This window comes from Lepisosteus oculatus, chromosome 11 (genome assembly GCF_040954835.1).
Source record: "Lepisosteus oculatus isolate fLepOcu1 chromosome 11, fLepOcu1.hap2, whole genome shotgun sequence".
Taxonomy (NCBI): domain Eukaryota; kingdom Metazoa; phylum Chordata; class Actinopteri; order Semionotiformes; family Lepisosteidae; genus Lepisosteus; species Lepisosteus oculatus.
This window is the reverse complement of record NC_090706.1, coordinates 5,911,016-5,933,574: the sequence shown is the minus strand read 5'-3', so window position 1 is coordinate 5,933,574 and position 22,559 is coordinate 5,911,016. Positions and strand designations below refer to the sequence as shown.

The window sequence follows — 22,559 nt, the reverse complement described above, 5'->3', positions numbered from 1 at the left end:
TATATCAAGAAATCTGGGAAATATCTTAATGAAGGAAATGATTAGTTCCTAAGACAGTCAGATTCAATGGAATCTCACAATGACAGTTTTAATAAACTTCAGCCTTCAGAAAACAAGGTAGGTGTGACATATTGAATGCCCCAGCATCTTTATTACATTTCTTATGTTCTTCTCTAAACATGCTGGCAAATGTTTCAAAATGTTTCTAATGATAAGAATATCCATGTCACAGCAATATTTTATGGTTGATTCTTTAATGCACCTATGTGTTCAAAGAATACAATGTTTCTGTCCATTAATTAGTCTAGAGTCATTAAAATGTGCTCCCTGAGATCCCTCTATACTAACTGCTAATTACAACCAACAAAATATAACATCTGTACATTAAAACTGTTGTGATAAGCCCATGAAATTATTCAATTTAAACCCGTAAGTGTAAAACACAATATGAAAATGCATTATATCATAATGGAAATGCTGCCTTTCAGCTTAATAAGCTTTCAGGCTTAGGTAACATCTGGATACAAAGCCTTTAAGACTAACAAGGACTCTGTGTATAGTTCATTGCATATTGTGAGGTACAGTACATGTTGTCCTTGCTTGCTTGTTCATGTGTCTATGTTCTATTCCGTCTTGTCTCTGTAAAGGTACACACACATGGGTTTCTATGAAGGTGTGAGTGGGTGGGATCACCAGTGGGCTGATAAGAGTTTTGGCAAGTGAGAACTCTCCCAGGGACTGACTTCCCATTATCGGGGAGTCCAGTCACTGCAGGGTTGGGGTGCATGCAGGTGTTGTTATAGCTGAACCGTTATATTCTCCTTCCCTCCCTTTCCTTGTGCAGCACAAAACTGACACACACTGAGATGATCAGGTTCCTGTTCTTAAGGGTTTCTTGTCCTGAGAACCCACCAAAACCATAAATTACATTCCAATATTTATTATCCCCGCAGTGAAGTTAACCCAGGAATGTGGTAACAACTATTTGATAACAGTGAATGAATTATGTACGTTAGATGTCTGAAGGATAATTTCCATGCGGTCATACATCCTTGATGAATCGCTGCCTGTCTGAGCCAACAAAATTCCATTAATTTTGATGGCATCTGAGCTCATGGGGAGAGTTCTGCATAAGATGTCCTTACAATTCACAACACATCCCCACCTTGTTATACATTGATTATGCTTTTAAAGCAGCAAGAATAATTTGTGAACAATAATACTTAAACAGACACACATTAGCAAAGGACATGTAGTTAAACCTATGTGGATGGACTCAGAATAATAAGTGGGCAATATTTGTTTCCAGCACAGAAAATCTACAGAAGATCCACAGACCTGAGTCTTACATACAACACACTCCAGAACTCCCCCCCCTGCTGCATCTACTTTCTTCACTACAATCGATGAGTCCACAATGTGAATCACCTGGCACTGTGGAAGACTCTATACTGACACGTGATGAGGCCTTACCATATAGGAGGTCAGAGGTTGAGTGAGGACTGCTGTAGGTTCTCATCAGCTGCCAGTCAAAGTCATCCTCCTCCCCCTGGCTGTATTCACACAGGCTGGGGTCTGAGTCTTCATCGAAGGTGCAGCCTCCTGTGGGAAAGATCGAGGTCAATTATTGGCTACGAAGAAGAACTGACATCAAAATGACCCTAATCCCCTTATAGAATTCATTTTATTTTTTTCCAAACACTTTTGCAAAAGTAATCACAGCTGGGAATACTGAGCTCTTATCATGAGGCACAATACCGCAGTGCAATACTGTGAACTCTCTGCTTATATACTTAGAGCCAAAGTTTTAGCTTACAGAAAATAAAACATCCAAAGTAAGGTCTTATCATTGTGGAATTGCTGACCTAAACAACTAGTCCAGGGAACATTCATAACCAATATTTATTAATATACACACCAAATGCTGCTATTATTATTATTATTACAAGAGCAGCTATTATTGCTCATTACTAAAAATTGCTATGCTTTACTGCCCGTCGGGTAAGCTTGATATGGCAGGTTGAAATGAAATACGAAGACCCCCCAATGTTTGTCCCTTTCAGGATCCACAGCTCATTTACACTTGGAAAGAAGAGAGCAGTATTTCACCATGATAACCCCACTGATCTCATTTCCACAACTGTCTGGGGAGATACTCCAGACAAAAAGCAGCATCCATCTCTCGCACGGCATGTTTCTGTAGACATCAATTAATAACACCCATCCACCATCCACCAATCAGGACTGCAATAACACACACACACACGCAGAAATAAAAGTTTTGAAAGGATGAGGCACTCGGCATAGCTTTATTATTGCAATACATCACAACTTGACGAATCCCACAAGCCACAAGCTAATTTGCCAAAATTACATTTAATCGCTGTAGCTCTTATAGCCTTTAGGTCCGACTTAATGGGCTCCATCTATTCCCCTTGCATCTGTTGCCCTCTCTCACATTAGACCAGTGGTGTGAAAATTAGAGGGCAGAAAACATGGGCAATCAGAATGGAACAGAATACCTTTTTGTTTCAGGAACTGAATACATGAATATTAAAAGAGAACAAAAATAAGGACAAAGGTGACCCAAACTGGTTCGAGACGACCTTAAAGACACATTCTCATGTCACTTCTAATCAACAGTGTACACAAGGGGGTGGGGGCTGTTGGAGTCAATGCCACCCCAAAACTAATACTGTACTATGTAGACAGTGTAAGCACAAGCCCGCTTCCTGTGAGGGGAATATTTCACAGGTTCACTCCCTAGAGGGGTTTCCCCTAGCATGTCTGGACTTTTTGAGCTGGGAAGGGGGCTCACAGGTTTGCTTCAAAAGGTGGAAGGAAGTTTCACAGTTTTCTGGAGAGAGTGTGTCATCCCATCCTAGAACTATAGCCAGGTTTTCAAATTACTCAATCTGTAAAGCAATTCGTAGATTTTGAAGCAAAGTGCATTGCTTTAATTTGATAGAGGAGTGTTAAGCTGTTGTTCCACAGAAAAAACACTCCTGCATTTGCAGAACTCTAGCGTATAAAAGAATGGGACACATTCAGATTTGGATCATTCTTAAGTTTCCAACCACTTCCCACACCAAAACACGGTCCTAGCCAATAAGCTAGTTCTATTGCTGTCACGAAACAGTTCTTTCTGGACCCTATGCGGACGACACAATCCAAAGTAGTGAGGAAACACTGGGGAAAAAAGTCATGCAGGAGACGGGAATGAAGACAGGGGGCATGTCCTTGGTGCACTGGTGTACAGGGAAGGTGTGGCCGAGGCAAACAATCCAAAATACAGGCAAAAGTCCATGGCCAGGTGATCCATCCAAGACAAAAGATTAAAAACAGGAACCGGCAAGGGGAAGGGGAAGGGGCATAAAAACATAACGGAGCCAGGCACAACCAGGTCCCAGGCTCACACAATATGGAAACCAACGAAGAGCCTCAAGTGAAGGGAACGTCTGGCTTTTAAGGTTGAACTGAAATGGGTAGGAACAAGGAACAGGTGCGGGGAATGAGGCAAACGAGGAAGAGCTGGAGCACCCTTAAGAGGAGGGGTTTGCGATCTTGACAATTGCAGCTCACTGCATAGATGAAATGACATCAAGAGGCCCATCTCAAAACACATTCAAATTCACAAAATAAAGGATAACTGAGCATGATATTTGACACCTTCCTCTGAAGTACATGTCCTGCAGCACATGTCCTGCATTGCAAGAAAGTGGTTCATTTAGTGAACCTCATACCACTCACTTACTGGTGTTGCAATCATTTTTGGAAACCTTGCTTTCTGGATGTAGTTTGGACAAAAACTGATTGGCCAATTAATTCTAAACTTGGTAGGTATCATTATAGTGACAATGCAATTAATGAAGGGTGATTTGGGGTTTCTTGCATAAACAAAAATAGCTAACTGACCACCAATTTGTACTATTGCAATCCTATGCAATCAATCAACAAAACTGGCAAGTGTTATCATGAGGCAATGCAATTTAAGTACTTATAAATGGTGTTTCTATTTTTTTTCCATCTTCCTTGATTACCACACACATACTAATGGGTTAGTGTGATATTGGTTACTATAATAGCAATTATTCCAGATGACATTGCTGCCCCCTGGAGGTTCATATTAAATTGAAACCTGGCACCCTTTCAAACAAGACAAGCTCGTTGAGCTTTGCAAAGAGAAAATATTTCTGTCATGGTCAACATTTGTGGAATAGATATCTTTTTACATGAAACTATGTCTTATAAAAACAGAATTATATTTGTTTAAATCTCCCCATTTCTATACCATTACAGGGCTAAAGGTCAGCATGAGCTTTTTGTAAGGGCTTGCCTTAGTGTCCTTGGCTATGTCAGTGGTTATTTAAAGCAAATAAAACTCCCCTTACACTCTTTTTTGTTAGAGTTTAAAAATGGTTCAATGTGGTTATCAACATACACTACAATACCCATTCTACAGGAACCACACTGTGACACTGATTTAGTGAAGGCACAAATAACTGTGCATTCTTTCTTGGGTACTAATATCTACTCCATTAGAACTAGACAACTATAGTGTTTTATTCTAGTATTAGAAGACAGGGGAACATGCTTGTCAGGCAAGTACTTGTTTTTCTTACCAGAATATTTTTTGTGATAGAGTGACTTTGTAATTGTAATTTTAGGAAATCCCTTCATTCATGCAGGCCTAATACGATCAAGTGTATTTAGTCTTTGAGACTTTGTCATCTTCTTGGACTGCCTAGTTCGGAGGAGTCTATGCTGCTGGCAACAAGTTTCCTCTTTATGTTCCTTGAAACAGATTGGATCTTTCCAGGTTTGTAAGCTCACATGAAGTTTTAACTGCCCTTCTTTCCCGAGCTGGACAAACGGATTGGAATGGTTTGAAACGCAAGCTTCTGAAGACCTCCCAGAATTGATAGGTTTCAAAAGAAATGTCTCCATCTGCTATTCAGCGATTTCTCTCATTAAGTCGCAGCATGCCTTCCCAGAGTTCGTTAAGTGTTTTGTTACCATGCGGGTGCCTTTCAGAGTTTGAATATTTCTGCTGGAGGTTGGCAGGACTGCCCTGTTTTAATAGGATGTTAAACAAGCTGAGTTAAGTTTTAACACAGGAATGCCACTTCTAGTTCCATTTCAAGGAGAGTTTCAGGTCCTGAGGCATGTAAAGAGGATTTATCTGTGTTAAGAAAAGAAGTGACTAAATGCCAGCCATCACATTGAGTGCACTTGGTAAATGCCTCCATCTTAGGTCTCCAGAGGCCCAGCCGAGCAATTTAGGAGGTTCACTGAAAATAGGCTCCAGATTCAGGACACCCACTGGAGAGTCAATGGGGTTTCCAAACAGTCCACAATAATTACTGAATTCTAAACCTATACCAGGTTCATCTGGTGTTGTGTGACAAGTACATTAGAGATTTTATCAGGTCGGATCTGGGTCAGACGGACTTCGTGATCCTATCTGTTGTCTGCCCATAGGCAATGGAAATCATTTGGTTTACCTCACAATGGCTCAGCAGCATAGAAACTAAACATGAGTGAAAGGGAACACTCACACTAAAGGTGAGGACAATTTCCAGATCCAAAAACTGCACCAAAAATTATCTTCTTCAAAAACTCCATCCAAATCCTTAGACTGAGACTGACATATTGACCAGCCCCCTGCAGCCCCCTGCAAGCAGCAGTGACATTATTGCATAATTAGGAACCAATTAAGCTTCATTAAGACTCTAATGTGCAACTGGGAAACCTAAGCAAAAATGTAATCAAGGTAGTTAGGCTGGAGCACTCTAAATATAGAGGCAGCATTCACAATAACCTCAGTGGACTTACAATAACCTGAAGCCACCAAGACCAATAACTCACCTGTTGAGGTTATTGTTTTTTACCTGTTCCAAACATCATGATCAATGTTTTGTTAGATGTTGTGACCTATATATTTATTTATTATATTAAATCATTATTTCAGACCTTTTTGAAAAGGTCAATGGATGGAAAATGGTGACAGGAATGAAATCATTCTTACACATAATGTACACTTTTAGACAACATAGCTAAGGGCAATATTATCCTGCTTTTCCTTCAAACAAGTGTAGTCAGCAATCGCACTAAATAGTCACTTCGCAGGGTGCATGCTAAATACATCCAGCAAACAAAAATGGAGAATCTTTCACACCACATATTGCAATAAAGGGAGGAAGCAAAGAAAGAACAAGAAAATGCAGGCTATATAAATTGAGAGTGGGCAAGCTAACCAGAGGCGGCTTTGGTCTTGGATGAAATGGAGAGTGTTCTTCCAATTCCAAGAGATTACCCAGGTACAGAAAAAACCTTGCACAATTCAACCCTGCAAAAAGAGTCATGGCAGTTATCGATAGGTGAGAAACTCACGTGCACTGCTTGGTAAATTTTGTTTGTAAAATTAAGCCCAAGGAAGAAATAAAGACAGAGATTTCCTTTCTTCTTTTTTGAGCTTCTGATGAAATCGAAAGGCAGTGAGACGGCGTTTTAATCCAGAAATGCCTCATCACATCCCTCACGAGTGGCACAGGCCTGCGGCTCCACCACCTGCATTTGCATTAAGACTGCATGGCCCATGCATCAGCCTTGACAAGTTTATTTATGCAGGGAAAACTCTAACCGTTTCTCGCTATCTCTTCGCCCATCAATACAAAATGTGCAATGAAATCATTTCACAATCCCGTGGCACCATTAATAACTTCTAACACTCAATCGATCTTGATTACAAAGGAAAAAAATACAAAAGATCCACTGCCTGTGACGAACTGATAGTTTCTCTCCTGTTCTTTCCAAACTGATAGATTTGTTTCTTGAGTTTTATATGCTGTATACTGCAGAACCTATTTATGTTCTTCCTGGCCATTTTATTAGAACCTCCACCTAATCCCATGCAGAGACACCTCTATACCTCTCGGTACTCATGCACTGCCAGGTACTGGATATCTGAAACCTTCTATCCTTTATCATTGACACTAAAAACTCTTCACAACATCCCTATCTGTTAACCCTGTCTCTCACTTACTTCATTCCCAGTACTAGAGTAACACTGTACTGCAGCAAATCTTTTTTTAGTTCTCTTGAGATCAACAGCTTACGATTTGTTAGATCCAGAGGGGTTCTGACAGTATTGGGCCAATTTCGCCCTCTTCCTCCTCCACAGGTGGTAAGCTTTTGATGATTTAAAAAGAGACCTAACAATTACCACCTGCAGACATTTGGGAATGGAGTCAGGGCCCCATGATTTAAAGCCAACTTTCCTTAGAGCCTGGCATTGCTTTGAGCTTCTTGTAACATATTCATTAATAAAATTATCACTATTGTCGTCTACATTACATACGTGCTCCGATTACACGATGCCTTGGAGCATCGTGCCAACATCACTGTTCTGATCCTGTTCCACTTGTAAAGTACCCCATCATCATGCTTCTTGCTAGCACTGCCAGATTGTATTATGGCTGATTAAAACTGCTGCTACTACAGGTCTGAATAATAACTGGCATTTACAAACTGGGTGTATAAGAGGGGGGAAAGTGGCTCTCAATTCTAGAAACAAGTGCCATCCAGATTTATTCACACCCCCAATGAAATAGGAAAAATAACATCACATAATGCACAAGGAGTTACTCATCTCACAACACAGTGAGTCACAGATTAGATAATGTGTCTTGCTTAAAACTACACTAAAAATGTCAGACTGTAATCATAACAGCATTTCACAGAGCATATCCATATTAACTTATTAAAACAGTATTTTAATACTAACCTTCTCCCTCATTTATTGCGTGCCATTGCATGCCTCCATAAGTGTGCTATGGGGTTCTGCCCTAGGCCCTTAACATCCTTCAGAGTCCATTTGAGAAATGCCTTCTGTAAATCCATACATTTTTCATTAGAGGTGTGAATAATCTGGAGGCACTGTCTTACATCATGTGATTATGGTTACTTTGGATAGAGATTAGGGATCTTATGGTGACGCAGCAGTTAGCAGCACTGGGGCCCTGGGTTTAATTCCTGAGGGTGTTCTCCCTGTGTTCTTGTGGGTTTCCTTTGGGTGCTTCACTTGTACTTGCACAGTCCAACAACATACTTTTAAGTTTATTGGCTTCTGGGAAAATTGGCCCCGACGTGAGTGTGTGCGTGTTTGTGCCTGTGTGTTCCAGGGTTATCCTGCCTTGAGGCTGTTGCTTCCCCAGATAGGCTCAGGCTCCTGTACAGCTCTGTACTGGATAAAGCAGTTAGAAAATAGATGGATGGAAAGAGATTAGGAGGTGGGTTGGTAGTATATAAGAGAGGCAGTTTAGAAATTGAGTATGTCATGGTGCTACTTGGGACCTTAAAAGGCTTTTCAATCTCCCTGCATATTGTGGCCATGATGCATGAGGTTCAGAGAGGCACTGTCAGCTCTGACTGTACTTTGGTGACAAACCTCAGATCAATGAGATCGATGCCTATTGATCATTGAGATTGTTACTGAATTTGGTAGTGGAAAGTGTGGCTGATTCTGTATATGAGCATGTTACAGTGACATAACCCCAGTCAGGAGCTTGGAAGGAGGCTCAAATGATTTGGCACTTGTTGTAGATGTTCGATTTTGGGGTTCAAAGAAGTATATTGAGAACACAATTGAAGACCCAGCTGCAAAACCACCTACCACATGGAGGGCTTTACACTGTCATTGTGAAGATCCTGGCCAAGAGACTGCAAGACCTGAGAGCAGCAGGTTTCTGCTCAGTCATACCACAGTGCTTCTCTCTCTCCCACCTGCCCATGGGGGACAGCCACATCTTAATTTTCAGCATCAGTGTCTTCAGACTTGGGGGACCATAAAAATAGTGAAAGGGAAAAATGGAATTTGCTCTAATTTTGTTGATGCCTGTAAGACAGTGGTCTTCAGTAGAGGAGATGGTGTGATTACTGCTAGAGGAAAGAAGCTGTTGTGTGAAATTGTTTCAATAAAGCTCGGGCACAGTTCTCAAACTACAAAGGGTAAGACGAGCTCAGTTAAAGACAAAGATCAGGGGAGTGGGGGGAGGAAAAACTCGCCCAGCCTCCAAAAACAAGAAAACTCAAAATGGCATTAATTATTTCAGCCTCGAATTTGTTGGTAGGAGAAATCTTGTTTTTTTTTAAGCTTGAAGCGAGATGCTTTAAATTATTCCAGTTCTATCACTTGCTTTTTATTTCACCTTTGTTTTCGTATATCTCAAATTACCACTACACTTTTTTAAAACTGCATTTCATCAGTTTTGTGCTAGAACCGTTTGGCATCACTACATATAAATGGGGAACCTGATTAGGAAAGGATCCTAGCTGTACATAAAAAACGTTGTACAGTAAAAATAATTGGAAAACCCCAGTCTCTCCAGAATGACTTCACTGCTCCCTCAGCAGATGCTTGTTTTAAAATCACATTATCACTGTTCTGCACAAATACTGGAAAAGAACAAAATAATCTGCACATTTTTACGGCCAGTAGCCATATCACTCTGCAACTCACAACTGGCAACCCACTGAAGCTCAGCAGGTGAGACCCTGGTCATGGATGGGAGACCTCCTGGGAAAAACTAAGGTTGCTGCTGGAAGAGGTGTTAGTGGAGCCAGCAGGGGGCGCTCACCCTGTGGTCCTTGTGGGTCCTAATGCCCAAGTATGGTGACGGGGACACTATACTGTAAACAGGCACCATCCTTTGAATGAGACAATTAAACCGAGGTCCTGACACTCTGTGGTCATTAAAAATCTCAGGGCGTTTCTCGAAAAGAGTAGGCGTGTAACCCTGGCGTCCTGGTCAAATTTTCCATTGGCCCTTACCAATCATGGCCTCCTAATAATCCCCATCTATGAATTGGCTTCATTACTCTGCTCTCCTCCCCACTGAGAGCTGGTGTGTGGGGAGCGTTCTGGCACACTATGGCTGCCGTCGCATCATCCAGGTGGGGCTGCACACTGGTGGTGGTGGAGGGGAGTCCCCATGACCTGTAAAGCGCTTTGAGTGGAGTGTCCAGAAAAGCGCTATATAAGTGTAAGAAATTATTATCATTAATTATATTTTTCATTGTTGTTGACTCTCTACCTTTACTTAACGTTTGTAGAACTCAACTCAAAATAAATAACATTTCCTAAAAATAACTCAAGTTAAGAGCTCTGTCAGAGGTGAGCTTAAGTTTATTTTGGGTTGCTTTATTGATCAAAGACTTTTCAGCTAGTAGAGTAACAACATTACATCCTTTTTTTTGCTGTTGATCTGTTGGGTTGATTTTACAGGTTTTATGCACAAGTGCCTTTCCTTTCCACTGTCTTAAAACATGTGTGTTGTGGTTTTGTTTGGGACACCTTCCCTTATTGCAATTTGGGTAAGACAACCTCCGTGAATAGCTGGAAGTTATCTTTTGCTAATTTTATGCAACTGGGGCAGAGAGACACACAGAATACCAAGTGGCAGATGCACGGGTTATGAATACCTTACAGACAGATGCCAACAGGACTGCCTGTGCAACTGTGGCACCTGCTTTTCCAAGTACAGTTTGCCATTCCTTAGCCCTGGAGAGACTATCTGTGGCTGTTCAGACTCGGTGGTTTCAGAGGGCAGCAGGGATCACATGTCATATCTCATGATCAAACTCAACAATGTCCCTCATTTAAGGTGATGCCAAAGCCAACAAAATTGATGAGCCATAAGAAACTGACCATGTGGTATCTGCATAATATCTCTCAGTTATACAGGTAAATAAGACAGGCAAATAAGTACACAGTGCATAACATGTATTATTATACCCATGGAAACAGTTTACATTTGCACACAGACAATGCTGTGTAAAGGTCTAATAGACAGCTCATACGGTTCTATTTTCCATATATTCACTCAGTATATCATTAGGCAGAAACAATTCTATGTCTATACTAAAATTGTAATTTTTTAAATTTTGGTTAATGTGATGGATTCTGTGAGGTAGAACCACAGATCGTAGTAGCTGTGTAGTGATGTGACAGTTTGTAAAGGTTCTGATCATGTAAATTAAAGATTGCAAAATTGGAAATAAGTTTGGTTTCGCTTCACCCAAACTGTAGTACTAATGGTCAAACGTGTCCCGACAGAAGACAGTAGCAGAGGCTGTGAGTACGTCATTTATGCTCACTACATATGGCTACATGGTTACATGGCTCTGAGCCTATGAAAAAAGGTGTAATCATCAACTTGGATCGGGATAACATTGATTCTCTCTCAGCTGGAAGCCCAGTGTTTTGGAATATTGGAATTCATCGTGGTCTCTGGAGTCAAACCAAGTGACTCCAGAGCCACATTCATCATTCATACATAAAGAGGTACTAGACTTCTGCACAGTAGTGTATGTGTAGACACACTCAGAAATAGAGCGATACAGGCAAACAGACCCAATATAGGAAAAAGGAGTAGACAGGCCTAACAAAGCATCCAAAGACTTTCGACTGTACAATGTCTCCCTATCAAAGCTTTTTGGAGCTGACTGTTCTAGGAGCCTGAATTGTCCAGTGAATTAAAGAATAACTCTTTTGAAAGCATGCTGACACAGTTGCTCCTTTACATCAGCTGACCTGGCCCTGATCGGATATAAAGCCTGTTTTCCACAGACATCACCCCCTGGTAAGGAAACAGAACAAAGTGGCACACTTAAAAAAAAAATCAAACAGCTTCTTTTTAACTCATCAGAAATTACTTTCAAAACTGCCTTTATAGCTTCCTCCCACAGGGCTTCAATAAAACCTACAGAGGAGAGGCGGCAGCTCACTTCAGTCAAGTTTGCAGAGGTAGTTATTCAAGCGTCATGCTCATAAAACTCTGGAAACTCATTCCTGATGGACAGGAGAGTATCAGGCTAAAATTGCCTGCCTTTGTGCTCTCGTTTGTTAAAAGGCAGATGGAGTGTGACCAGTACCCGGGGCTATGGGACCATCTTTAATTTGCCAAATTAAAGACTTCCAGTACTTCAAAGAGCGCGCACAAAACTGCACCAGGCAAAACTGGTTTTGACATGACGTGTACAGAGATTATTTCATCCCTGACATCACATCTATCTTTGTAACATGAATATGATTTATTGCAAACTCTATCCAAAAATGTAATATCTTGAATCATCTTTTAAATTGCCAAAAAACTATTAAGTGATTGATTACATACAGAGAATTAAAAAATATGGGCACACTGAAAATAAAACATTTTGTGCTGAAAAGCGTTATGGCTTAGTGTATACAGACATACTCAAGCATCTGCAGATTGTATAAAACAAAACCAGGTTATGGATTAAGAGCTATAGTTTAAACGCAGGATAACTGACAAGTAATTTGTCAAAACATCCTTGGCCAATCTGCCCTTAGGATCTGCGTTCAACCTACCCAGAACTGGCAGCATTCCAGCCTTCATGCAAGTAAAAGGATGATCAGAATGTCGAGAAGAGTTTGTTTCTAATTGATTTCATTGCATTTCATGAAGATGGACTGATGCAGCCCGATGATGAATTGTGTTGCAGCGTCTGACATTGTGCATGCGTTTTTCTGAAAGGGTCAGCTTTTGTGTTCAATGAACCTCTTTTCTTTTATAAGTTTGTTTTGCTATACAGCATTTCTTAATTTCTGCTTAGAATTGCTACATAGGGTGTAATTCCAGTTGGAGTGCAGCGAATCTGAAAATAACTGCTGTACATACTTCCTGCTGGACAATCACTCGTCCTTGATTGCGAGATATGGTTGTCTGAATACTTTGACCTTATGTCCAATTCTTTTTTCTTTTGCATCTATACAATTTCTAATTCAACTTGTTTTTATATTTTTAAACACAACTTTTTACAGCACCGGAAAAAAAAGATGGGGCCAGTGTCTGAGGTTCATGCATTATGCTGAGAATCCAGAGGTATTTTAAGATATACGTCTTGGTGTGAGACGTGATATTGCTATCTGCCAGTTGCTATTTAGTGTACTGAACTCTTGAGCCCGGTAACAAAAGTAACCAACCAGCTGGGCAGTATTGATGGCCTCTGACAGCTCCTGCACAGACAGATAAAGTTGCAATCTGCAGCTGTGATTCAGCTCTTTTCTTAGGTTTTTGAAATTGAATCTTTTCATAATGCCCTCCTCCCACCCCAAAGCACAACCTAAAGACAACATACTATATAGAATACTCTCCTTTTTATAACTGTATCTGTACTCTCAAGGGCCTATGCTGTATATTAGGAACCTCCAGACAAGCGAAATTTTCCCGTGGTCCAAACCCCTGATCACAGCCTCAGCAGAACACAGTCTTAGTGGATGAATGGGATGGAATTAGGCTGCATATATATCAAAGCCTTGTAGAACACCCACCACATCTTGTTCAAGCTGTTCTTCCTACTGGAAGTCCAGCATGTTAGTCTGTAGGGCTTTCTTCTACTTTGTTCAGGAAGTGTACAGTATTTAAGCCATTAAAGACAAATTTTGTTTTTTCTATGCTTATGTGTTGTATCCTTGCATCTTAAAGAAATATCTATTTTTGGCCATCTGTAGTAGAACAGTTGGATCTTGGAATGTCTCCAGAGAGAGAAAACAGGGAATCAACCACAGCTGATATTCATTAGGGTTCCCTATATATAGGTTTATCACACAAGAGTAGGGGATATCTTATCCTGTAATGAAAATAGACCTCTAGAGAGAGAAAGAACCTTGATTAGGTCAGTTTTTTTTCCTGACACAGAAGTGGGCTAGTGATAACATCCAGTGCCTACCCAGCAGCTCAGCTAAAAAAAAACAGCTGAAGAAAAGGTTTACCTGTGACCAGTTAGCTCACTCTCTAAAGAATGAAGGCAGGAGGTCTTTGTTGCATGGAGACATGTCAGCTAACAGTTGAGCACCATAAGGCAAAGACCAATAGGGAAAGTGGAAAGACTCTTAGGTTTGGACCACACTAGGGCTCAGAAGATTATTACACCACGGTTGGTCCGTCCTCAGTGCCAATTCCATATTACCTCATAGAGAACTGGGTTTACTGTGCATATACTGTTTACTTAGCTGTACTACCAGTGAAAGGGAACATGCTGTGTACATGTAACATACCCTCATAGACTGATCAATGTAAAGCTCTTCATTTCCTGACCCTCAGGCTAAGGCCTTACGCTTATTTGCAAATTACAAGGAGAGGAGCTGTTACTTGCTGCCACTTGCCAGAAAGGGCGTCACCAATAATTAAGTGATAATTTATTTTCCAGCTTATGAGACAGTTTAATAAACAAGCAGCATGGGAAAGATGGCTGTTTCCTAACACTGTTACATGGGTCTGGAGCTTTAATAGTTGATGTCATCATGTTAGAGGTGAGGAGTGAAACCTGGATAATTGTGTTAGTTCTGTGTTGGCTCAGCGCTCCGAGTGTCAGCGGCTAGAGCTCTGATTTAAGTGAATTAAGTTGTTGTTGCTCATGGAGATGAACCAGATGACACTCACCTGGCCTCATCAGAGGACAATAGCTCCCTGTCACTAACAGCAGTCTACCATGGCATGGTCACAGTAGGTAAACAATATATAAAGCCATGCATTTACTAAGAAGGAAGGCTTGTCAGTCTGCTCTTAAGATAATAAACCTGTTTGGATTATCGCATAATAGTCATCTGCCCATACAGAAATTGAATGTCTGGTATTAGGAAGGTGTGGTAAATTTTAAAGACAACAAGAAGCCCTAATTATATATTGCACTGATCCTTCCAAGAGACATTAAAAATGAATGGAAGTTGGTGGTATTTTGGTGCTTCTGTTAAATAATTTATCAGTCAGGCTATTCCAACTTGATTGTGAAGTGAAAATTAGTTTTTAAAAAGATTTCCTTTCACTGGTTAATACTTGGAGCTCAGTCCATGAAACCGAATGTCAGCCGGTGTTAGCCCAACCTTTGCTGGATTCTGAGTGTGCCATACGACCTAGGTTTGTAGTGGAGTTGAAATGAAAATGGAGGTGTCACTCGAATGAACTGGCTCAGATATATCTCTTCATTAGCAGAATGACATGCCACTTTAAAAAAAAAACCTTTGCCAAAAATCAAAGGTTCTGCAATGTTGATAAACAGGTAGTATTATTTTAGGTATAACTGCTGCCCTCTTCTGTTGAAGGAGAGACAGGAATTGGACAGTTGGAAGGCCAACTGGTTCAGCTAGGAAATTGCTTTCCTACTTTTAATACTACCAACACTGTTCTGTAAGCTGAAGCTGCAAAAGGACAATATGATGTAAAGGCATCAGCACCGCAAGAACTCTGGACCTGTCTCATCATCTCATCTTCCAGAGGGTCTCCCAGCTGTCAATTTGTTGTTCTTGTAGTCAATAAAAGTAGCCAGCGAAACACATATGAATATGATGCATTTTTTTTCACACCACTGCACAGACACATACTCGCAAACCCTGCTGGACAGTAATAAGATCAGCGTGACTCATCCTGTCGTGTTTCATTCCCAGCGACACCATCTCAGCACGGCGTTCCAGTGCTGCGCTGTTTCAACACCACCCTGCTCAGCAGTGCCCCCACGCCTCCCCATCTGGGCAGCGGGGAATCAGTGTGTCATTACAGCCCCCAGCTGTCATCCTTACTACTTTCTGGGCTTTGCCTACTGCATGCTCCTTCCAGCCTCTGAGACTGTCACGGGCAAATATACAGTGCAAAAAGAAATGATCTCCATAAACAGACTGTTTCTTGAAGAAAGCAATAAGCTTAGGAGTAACAGTACGCATACATCAGAAGGCTAAAGATTGTACGGAACTCTGCCTATTTCCTTCTTGTAACACATCCTGTTGTATACTAAACTACTGTCTACAAATGTCCCTGTACCGGCGTTCTTTCTTGACAGGTGAACATGAAAGTCGAGGTAGTTGCCTGGAGCCACTGGTACAGTAGGTCAACTCACAATGGTAAAGGATGTAATCATTTTAGATGTAAGAAGATAATAGATTTAAAAGTTGTAGGGAAAAGACCATTGTTTTCTTGTTTCCACAAACACTTTCCATGTTTTCCGTTCCATGTTATTTTGTAGATGAAATAGAGAGTAATGTTACTTGAAGCATTTAGTTTGATTTTGACAAGCATATGCTGCTGGGCATTAATAAAGACCTATTAAAACAGACGATTTACCTTATCCAGTTTGTCTTGCATTTCGCTTTCCAGAGATACACCCGCGGGTGTGATTAAAAAACTTGCTAGCCAATATGGCAATATGATCAAAAAAAATGTTGATCCTTCTACATTCGTGTTCACACTTCCGCAATTTCTCTCTAACCCAAAAAAAAAACAGGCCCCCCGAGCCTGTCAGCAATTCTCCACACTGGAATCGCCTTTCAAAAGTAGCAAGGCAACTACCTAACCCGAAAAAGCCACTTTTTTTTTCTCCCTTACAGCATCTGAGATGATCTGGAGGTGAAGATTAGAAAGAAAAGCAGGGAGGGCAGGGCAACAGAAAACTGCAAACACCCACACAAAATCGCACACACTTTCACCCATACAGCAGACACGCAGCTAGATGGATATACAAACAGCAGCTGTGTCAGTTGATGCATGTTGACGAGCTGTAAATAGGCAGATGGAAGAGAATAGACGCAGACAGAGATGGACAGACACATAGATGGAAACCAGCAGGCAGAATTCATACATAAATATCTATTTACATAACCTGCATTGGTAGAGAAATGACTAGACATACAACAAGCAGTCTGAAGTAGAGAGAACAGAGACACCAGTACACACTGTCCCTTTGCATCAGCCCCAAACAGAGCAGTGTCTCTATCAGACATTAAGGCAGGAAGATAACATTCCCCCACGCTCCCAGAACATGCATTTCAAAGAGTCACAAACTAGAAAACATCACAACAGGAAAATGAAAGAGCATCTGCATGGCTTATCCAGTAAAATTCATCACGCAGAGCACATGGTGGCCTCACTAGTTGCCATTTCTGATCGAAACTGGCCGACAAGCAGGATGTGCTCAGGAGTTCTCAGAGGGAGCCAAATAACGTGCCTAAACTCGAATTGGTAAGGAAACCAATTTCCACGTCCAGACCAGAGCCCAGCTGCTGTGGGGGCACCCCTTTACCACAAGATTGCGGCACTGGCACCGAGTGCAGATGATTTTTTTTAACAGGGAGCATTCTTTTTAAAAATATATATATGATGGTTAAGAAGAAACAAATCAATGAGATGAAGTATCTCATACAGAGCAAAGCACTAAACTTAACTCTAATGAAAGGCAAAAAGAGCCACAAAGAAAGGACTCTCTCAGAACGGTTTCAGTAAGCTTAAGAATTGACACTGAGTAACTTAAGCAAACATTTATTCACAATAAAAAAGACATTATGTTATAAACAGGAGATCTTTAAAGGAGATAATCAGGATAATGAATATAGTTCCACCATGACAGGGGGGTGATAAAAAGGAATAGCATATTGGTCTTGGAAATCTGAAGCAATATCAAAATCAAATCAGTCATGTCCTGACATCCAGCAGTGTTGTAGGTCTTGAGATGAACTGGCAGAGATAGATGCATTTTCCTTGCCCGAAAACAATGAGGAAAAAAACAGATTGAATGTGAACTGTTTACACTGGTGTTCACTCCTGACGGCTATTTCTTTAACATCTTTCTAAGTGAATACACATCTTTCATCTGCACTGGATGTCATGGCAAGACAGAGAGCTGATGTATGCAAGGATGACAGTATGACTAGGGAAATGGGAAGAGAGCTTTTGCTGTGTTCGCTAGTCTGCTGAAACAGAAAATCAGACAAGCCCTTCCCAGTGTCCAAACACTGTTGCAAGGAAAATCTTCAAACCTCTGAAGGCTTACACTGACAAGTTTATTTAGAGTGGAATCTAACCTAACTGGACAGAAATAGTGTTTCTGCTTTTGATGCTGATTCTTCCTTTTGCAGTTTGACTGCAGTTCTATTGAGCTATTTTAATCCTCTTCATCACCTTTAGTCCTTCGTTAAATTTGAACAAAAAAGAGAGTCTTGTGTAGGGTGTTGCTATACCCAGCATCAAAAGAAAATTATCACTCTGTTTATATAGATGCTTTAGAAATATAAAGCATATGGACATTGACAATTGATTACATTTTGTGTAATCATTCTAATTAACTGGTCATTCACCAATGACCATGATACAGCACAAACCAACACACCCTGCTTGTCAAGTGAACAGCATTGTTGTGACAACAGTATTTTGGATAAACGCCTAAGGCAGACTCACCTTCAGCAGAGCCAAGTCCTCTTTCGCAATGAATCATGGTTCTTCATAGACCATTAGCATCAGAAATTAGCAAGTGTGTATCATAAGGGTGGAGAATGAAACAGTTTTCTATAGCAGACCAATCAATAAGGAAATACGAGTATGGTTGTCAGGCCAGGAGTGTTTAGTCGTTACAGAACTCGGAAGGGATTGCTGGCAACCTGACTGGATAACATTACACTGAGCTCGGAGATTTCATTTACTGCCCTTCCTGTGGGCTCACCCTGACATGTCAGCATCCATATGTTCATGTGTATTTGTAGAATGAGGAAGGGTAATGTCTACAGCTCAGTTTCTTAAGTCTAGAGCTTGGAATCTTAGAGATTAGACTCTAAAGTGTTGATATAAGAGACCCATGAAAATGCATATGCTTGTCCAGGGACTCCTATTCCACCAGAAGAATAGGACAGAATCCTACAAGACAGCATCTGCATCCTAATGCAAAGCATGAGTCACAGATGTACAGTTTGTATGGCTTCCAACAGTGGTCAAAGAGGCTGCTAGCCTGTGACTTACACAGTAGACCCAGTACCGATCAACTCTGTTGATAAATGTTAAAATTCCCCAAGCAATTTAATTAAATGTCCTGTCTGTTCCATATAAATTCAGTGTACCACATACAAAAGGATATTGGTATCTGAAAACTCATTTTCTACATTATAGCTTGGTCAATTTGTAGCAGTTATGTATCTTTTGAATCCGACTGTTTTTATGGACTCTGGTTTCACTTTCTTGCAGGGATAATTCTGCCATTTATGTGTATTTAAATGTCAGAAGGTAGGTGGGACTCCTTTTTTCCTTTGCAAGAGGGTGGGTGAAAAACAAAGCTGTGTTGAAAAGGCTGAGTCACTAGACCCTTCAAGAAACAGCTTACTAAAGCTTTCATACCGACACCAATGTGTAGACATTTACTTGGTCCTGGTGACAAGGTGTAAGGGGAGATAAAAGTAATTGAGAAACTGAAGCTGGCTCCTGTGGCAGGCATTGTGAATGGACAGGCAAGCTGGTGCTGTGCCTATGATGCAGTTCAAGGTCAATTAGTAAATGCTGCACAGATGCCAGCAAAGAACAGGGACCAGTAAGAGCAGGTGTGTGATCAGCATGGCCATACGTCTCACTTTTACAGGGACATCCCCAAGACTAATGCAAAGAGTGTGTGGCGGCATACCCTAATACAACTCCTCCTGAACCTCCACACTGGCAGGATCCAACAAACACTATCAGCATGTGGCTCAGAATTTCAGCCAAGACAGTGTAAGGGGTCATCAACAAAACATATTCTCAAAAAAGTTGTACATTATCACATTAACCATAGCTTGGTCTATGTTTTGAAAACACCCATCACCTCAACTGGCTATGAATCATTGATGTCTTTCAACAGGCCTGCCTGCTGTACAGGGGTAAAGGCAACACTTACTCCCTGACAAGGCAAAACTCCTTGTTGTCAATATGCTCTCATTCTCAGAAACCCCCTCTCTCTCCACCTTCTCTGCAGTGCACTTCACCTGGCAGCTTCATTACAACCTGAGGTAAATACCTACAAATACAGTAATTATGATGAATGGCACGAATAATAGAAACATTAACTGGAGTTATAGATGTAAGCAAGTGTGAACAACTTGTATAATAGCAATAATTAACCACAAATTGTGTTTGCTTTTGTTAATTGATTTAGAAGTCTGAATCATTAGAATATTAGCACAATTTGTACAATGATAACTCATGTCATGTTGCAGATACACCCTCTTACAATACACCCTCTTGTCCTGTCACTTAGATAACTAGACTGAAATCCCCTCAGAGAGGAAACTTGCTGATCATCGCTTATTTCATTTTCACAAAATCAAGACTCCCATGTGGCTAGGGACTTCTTTCCTCTCCATCCCGCAGAAATGCAATCCAAACATGCAATAACATACCAGGCAAATCAGTACCATCAGTCCTTCATTGTTTACCTGTCTCATCTCATGTTGTGGAGCTGCTGAGCTCGGAGTGTTTGATCCACACACACCTGGCTTCAGGACTGAGCAGGAACAGTCACCGACATGCAACGAGTTGAGTGAGTAAGATGAAAACTTACTGCCCACCTCAAAATCAATATTTTTTCTCCCTACAAACCATGTGCCAGTATTGTCAGCCAAAACCATCAGAATGCATGACTATCCACAGGAAACTTCCCACGCGGAGAATTGCATTAGAGCGTTTTGGGATATGTTGCACACCATATAAATGATGGTGATCTTTGATGATAGGAGGTATCATGCCTGCTACCTCACTGGGGGGGCTCCTCAACTGGCACTGTAATTCCAACAGAGCAGTGATGCATAGTAATGGACAGTTTTACAGGCTGTCAGCGGGAAGAGTAGCTTTTACATTCATTGGCTTTATTTCTCATTAAGGGAAAGAATGTTTTACACCCTTGAGCTTGACTCCTGAAAGCTTTCATTCTGCTCTTTGTTCCACGCCACTGTTTTTTATGCCTGATTCTAGAGTCTCATTTTCACTTAGAGATTGACAGATTGACCAAGATATGCATGATGTTGTCTGAGTCTGCACACTGCTCTGCTCACTGTTTCCTACAAAAGGAACAAACTGTAAGGCTGAGAACACAGTAAGAAAATAATCTTAAAGCTCATTTGAATTCTATGCTAAACACAATCAGGGACAAAGAGGTGTAGGATCTGAAAAAATATCCTTAGAGAAGAACCACATTTGGTCATTTTTCTAGCAGATCAATTGTGGAATCTCTAATGGTCTTAACCATTTGTATTTATCATTTGTTCGTTATTATTCTCCCATATTCCCAGAAAGACAAACAATGCTCTGCCAACATCAGATACATATAAATCAATTAATACAAGTTATTTTGTGTGAAAAAAACAAGACAAATCCTAAATTGATTGCTAGCATACAATTCATAAAATTTAGTTTCAGCATTTCCTCTGGGCATCTACAAAATTTAAATTTGTAGCTGTTAAATACAACAATCTATATTTTTAATGAATCTGTTAATAGCATAAATAGCTCAAGAACAGATGCTGTTATACCGATTACTGTTGTTTTTTGCAGTACTGATAATTTAATCTAACACAAATCCAATCAACAGATTGTTTTTAAAACCGACTGAAACAATAAAATTTAGGGCAAAATCGGACATTTGCAGGGAAAGAAAAAAGGCTCCTGCTCCATTTGTATCAATTACACTTTTTATAAATAGGTATGCATGTGGTACTCATTAAGCAAAATAATTACTGCAAGTTAGTAAACAACATCCTATTGCTTCCAAAACCTGAATTGACTCACATTGCAGTGCTGCTAGAGCATTTACTCCTATCCTTGTAGATGCATGAAATTTTATGAATACCTACAGGAATAGGCCATCACTTGCAACAGAAGGCTTATTAGATCAAGTGCAAGATCTGTTCACCTTCATGCACACTTTACAGGTATTCTCTGGAGCCTAATTAATTGACTACATCCACTCAGAACGCGTGGAAAGATCAAAACTAAGTGCGTAATAGCAAAACAGCAGCTATATTTTTTTTAAATCCTGTATTCTAATAAAAAATCAAGGTTGTCAGAATAAAACATAAAAGAATATTGAATTTATAAATCACTGCTGTCTATGTTTGCTTTTAATTCTACATATTATAATGCAGGGAGACCGATTCTGTTGGTTTAAAAAAATTGTACCTGTACAGAGAAGCTGTAGCTTTAGTTAGAGAAATAAAAAATGAGGTCCCAGTGATGTATTGCCTGCTCTTAGACATGGGTGTTTTAGAGCCAAGAAAAATGAATGTGATGCTGGAACAAATGAATATACAGACAGGCATACCGATAGTGATTGCAGCAAAACACATTCACTGAGGCAATCTAGTGCACTCTCTGCACAGATCAATGGTATGCTCTTCTCTTCAAGCGCTTCTCCATTGCTGCAATTCCAAACTGAATTAGATCTTCTAATGTTACCCGTCAGTTTCATTTCTTTCAAAACCCATTCCAACAGTTACAGTGCCAGAGCCTCTGAGAAAAGATCAGAGGGGGATTCACTTATCTTTTTAACTCCATTACCACAGATTTTATCTGCCCTTCATCTAGCCAACTGCACACAAGAGGACTGGACTGTCCTGTGAATGTGGCTGCTCAGCTCGTGATCCTCAAGAACAGCCCAAAGGTCTACATGTGAGCTTGTGCACACATAACCCACTCCAGTGGTTGCAACAGCCCACCCAACACCTATAAGCAATCTTTCTCTTAGATACAGGGAACAATCCCTGG

The 22,559-nt window shown here is 40.6% G+C and overlaps 1 protein-coding gene across 4 annotated transcripts in view; it reads right to left on the bottom strand.

The window, feature by feature from the left end:
- Positions 1-22,559, bottom strand: part of ptprub (protein tyrosine phosphatase receptor type Ub) — a 216,417-nt gene that overhangs the window by 146,474 nt on the left and 47,384 nt on the right. For all 4 annotated transcript variants that reach the window (XM_015348716.2, XM_006631389.3, XM_015348717.2 and 1 more), the window contains exon 2: positions 1,474-1,602. In XM_015348716.2, the coding sequence (XP_015204202.1) occupies positions 1,474-1,602 (129 nt within the window). The remainder of the gene's footprint in view (positions 1-1,473; positions 1,603-22,559) is intronic.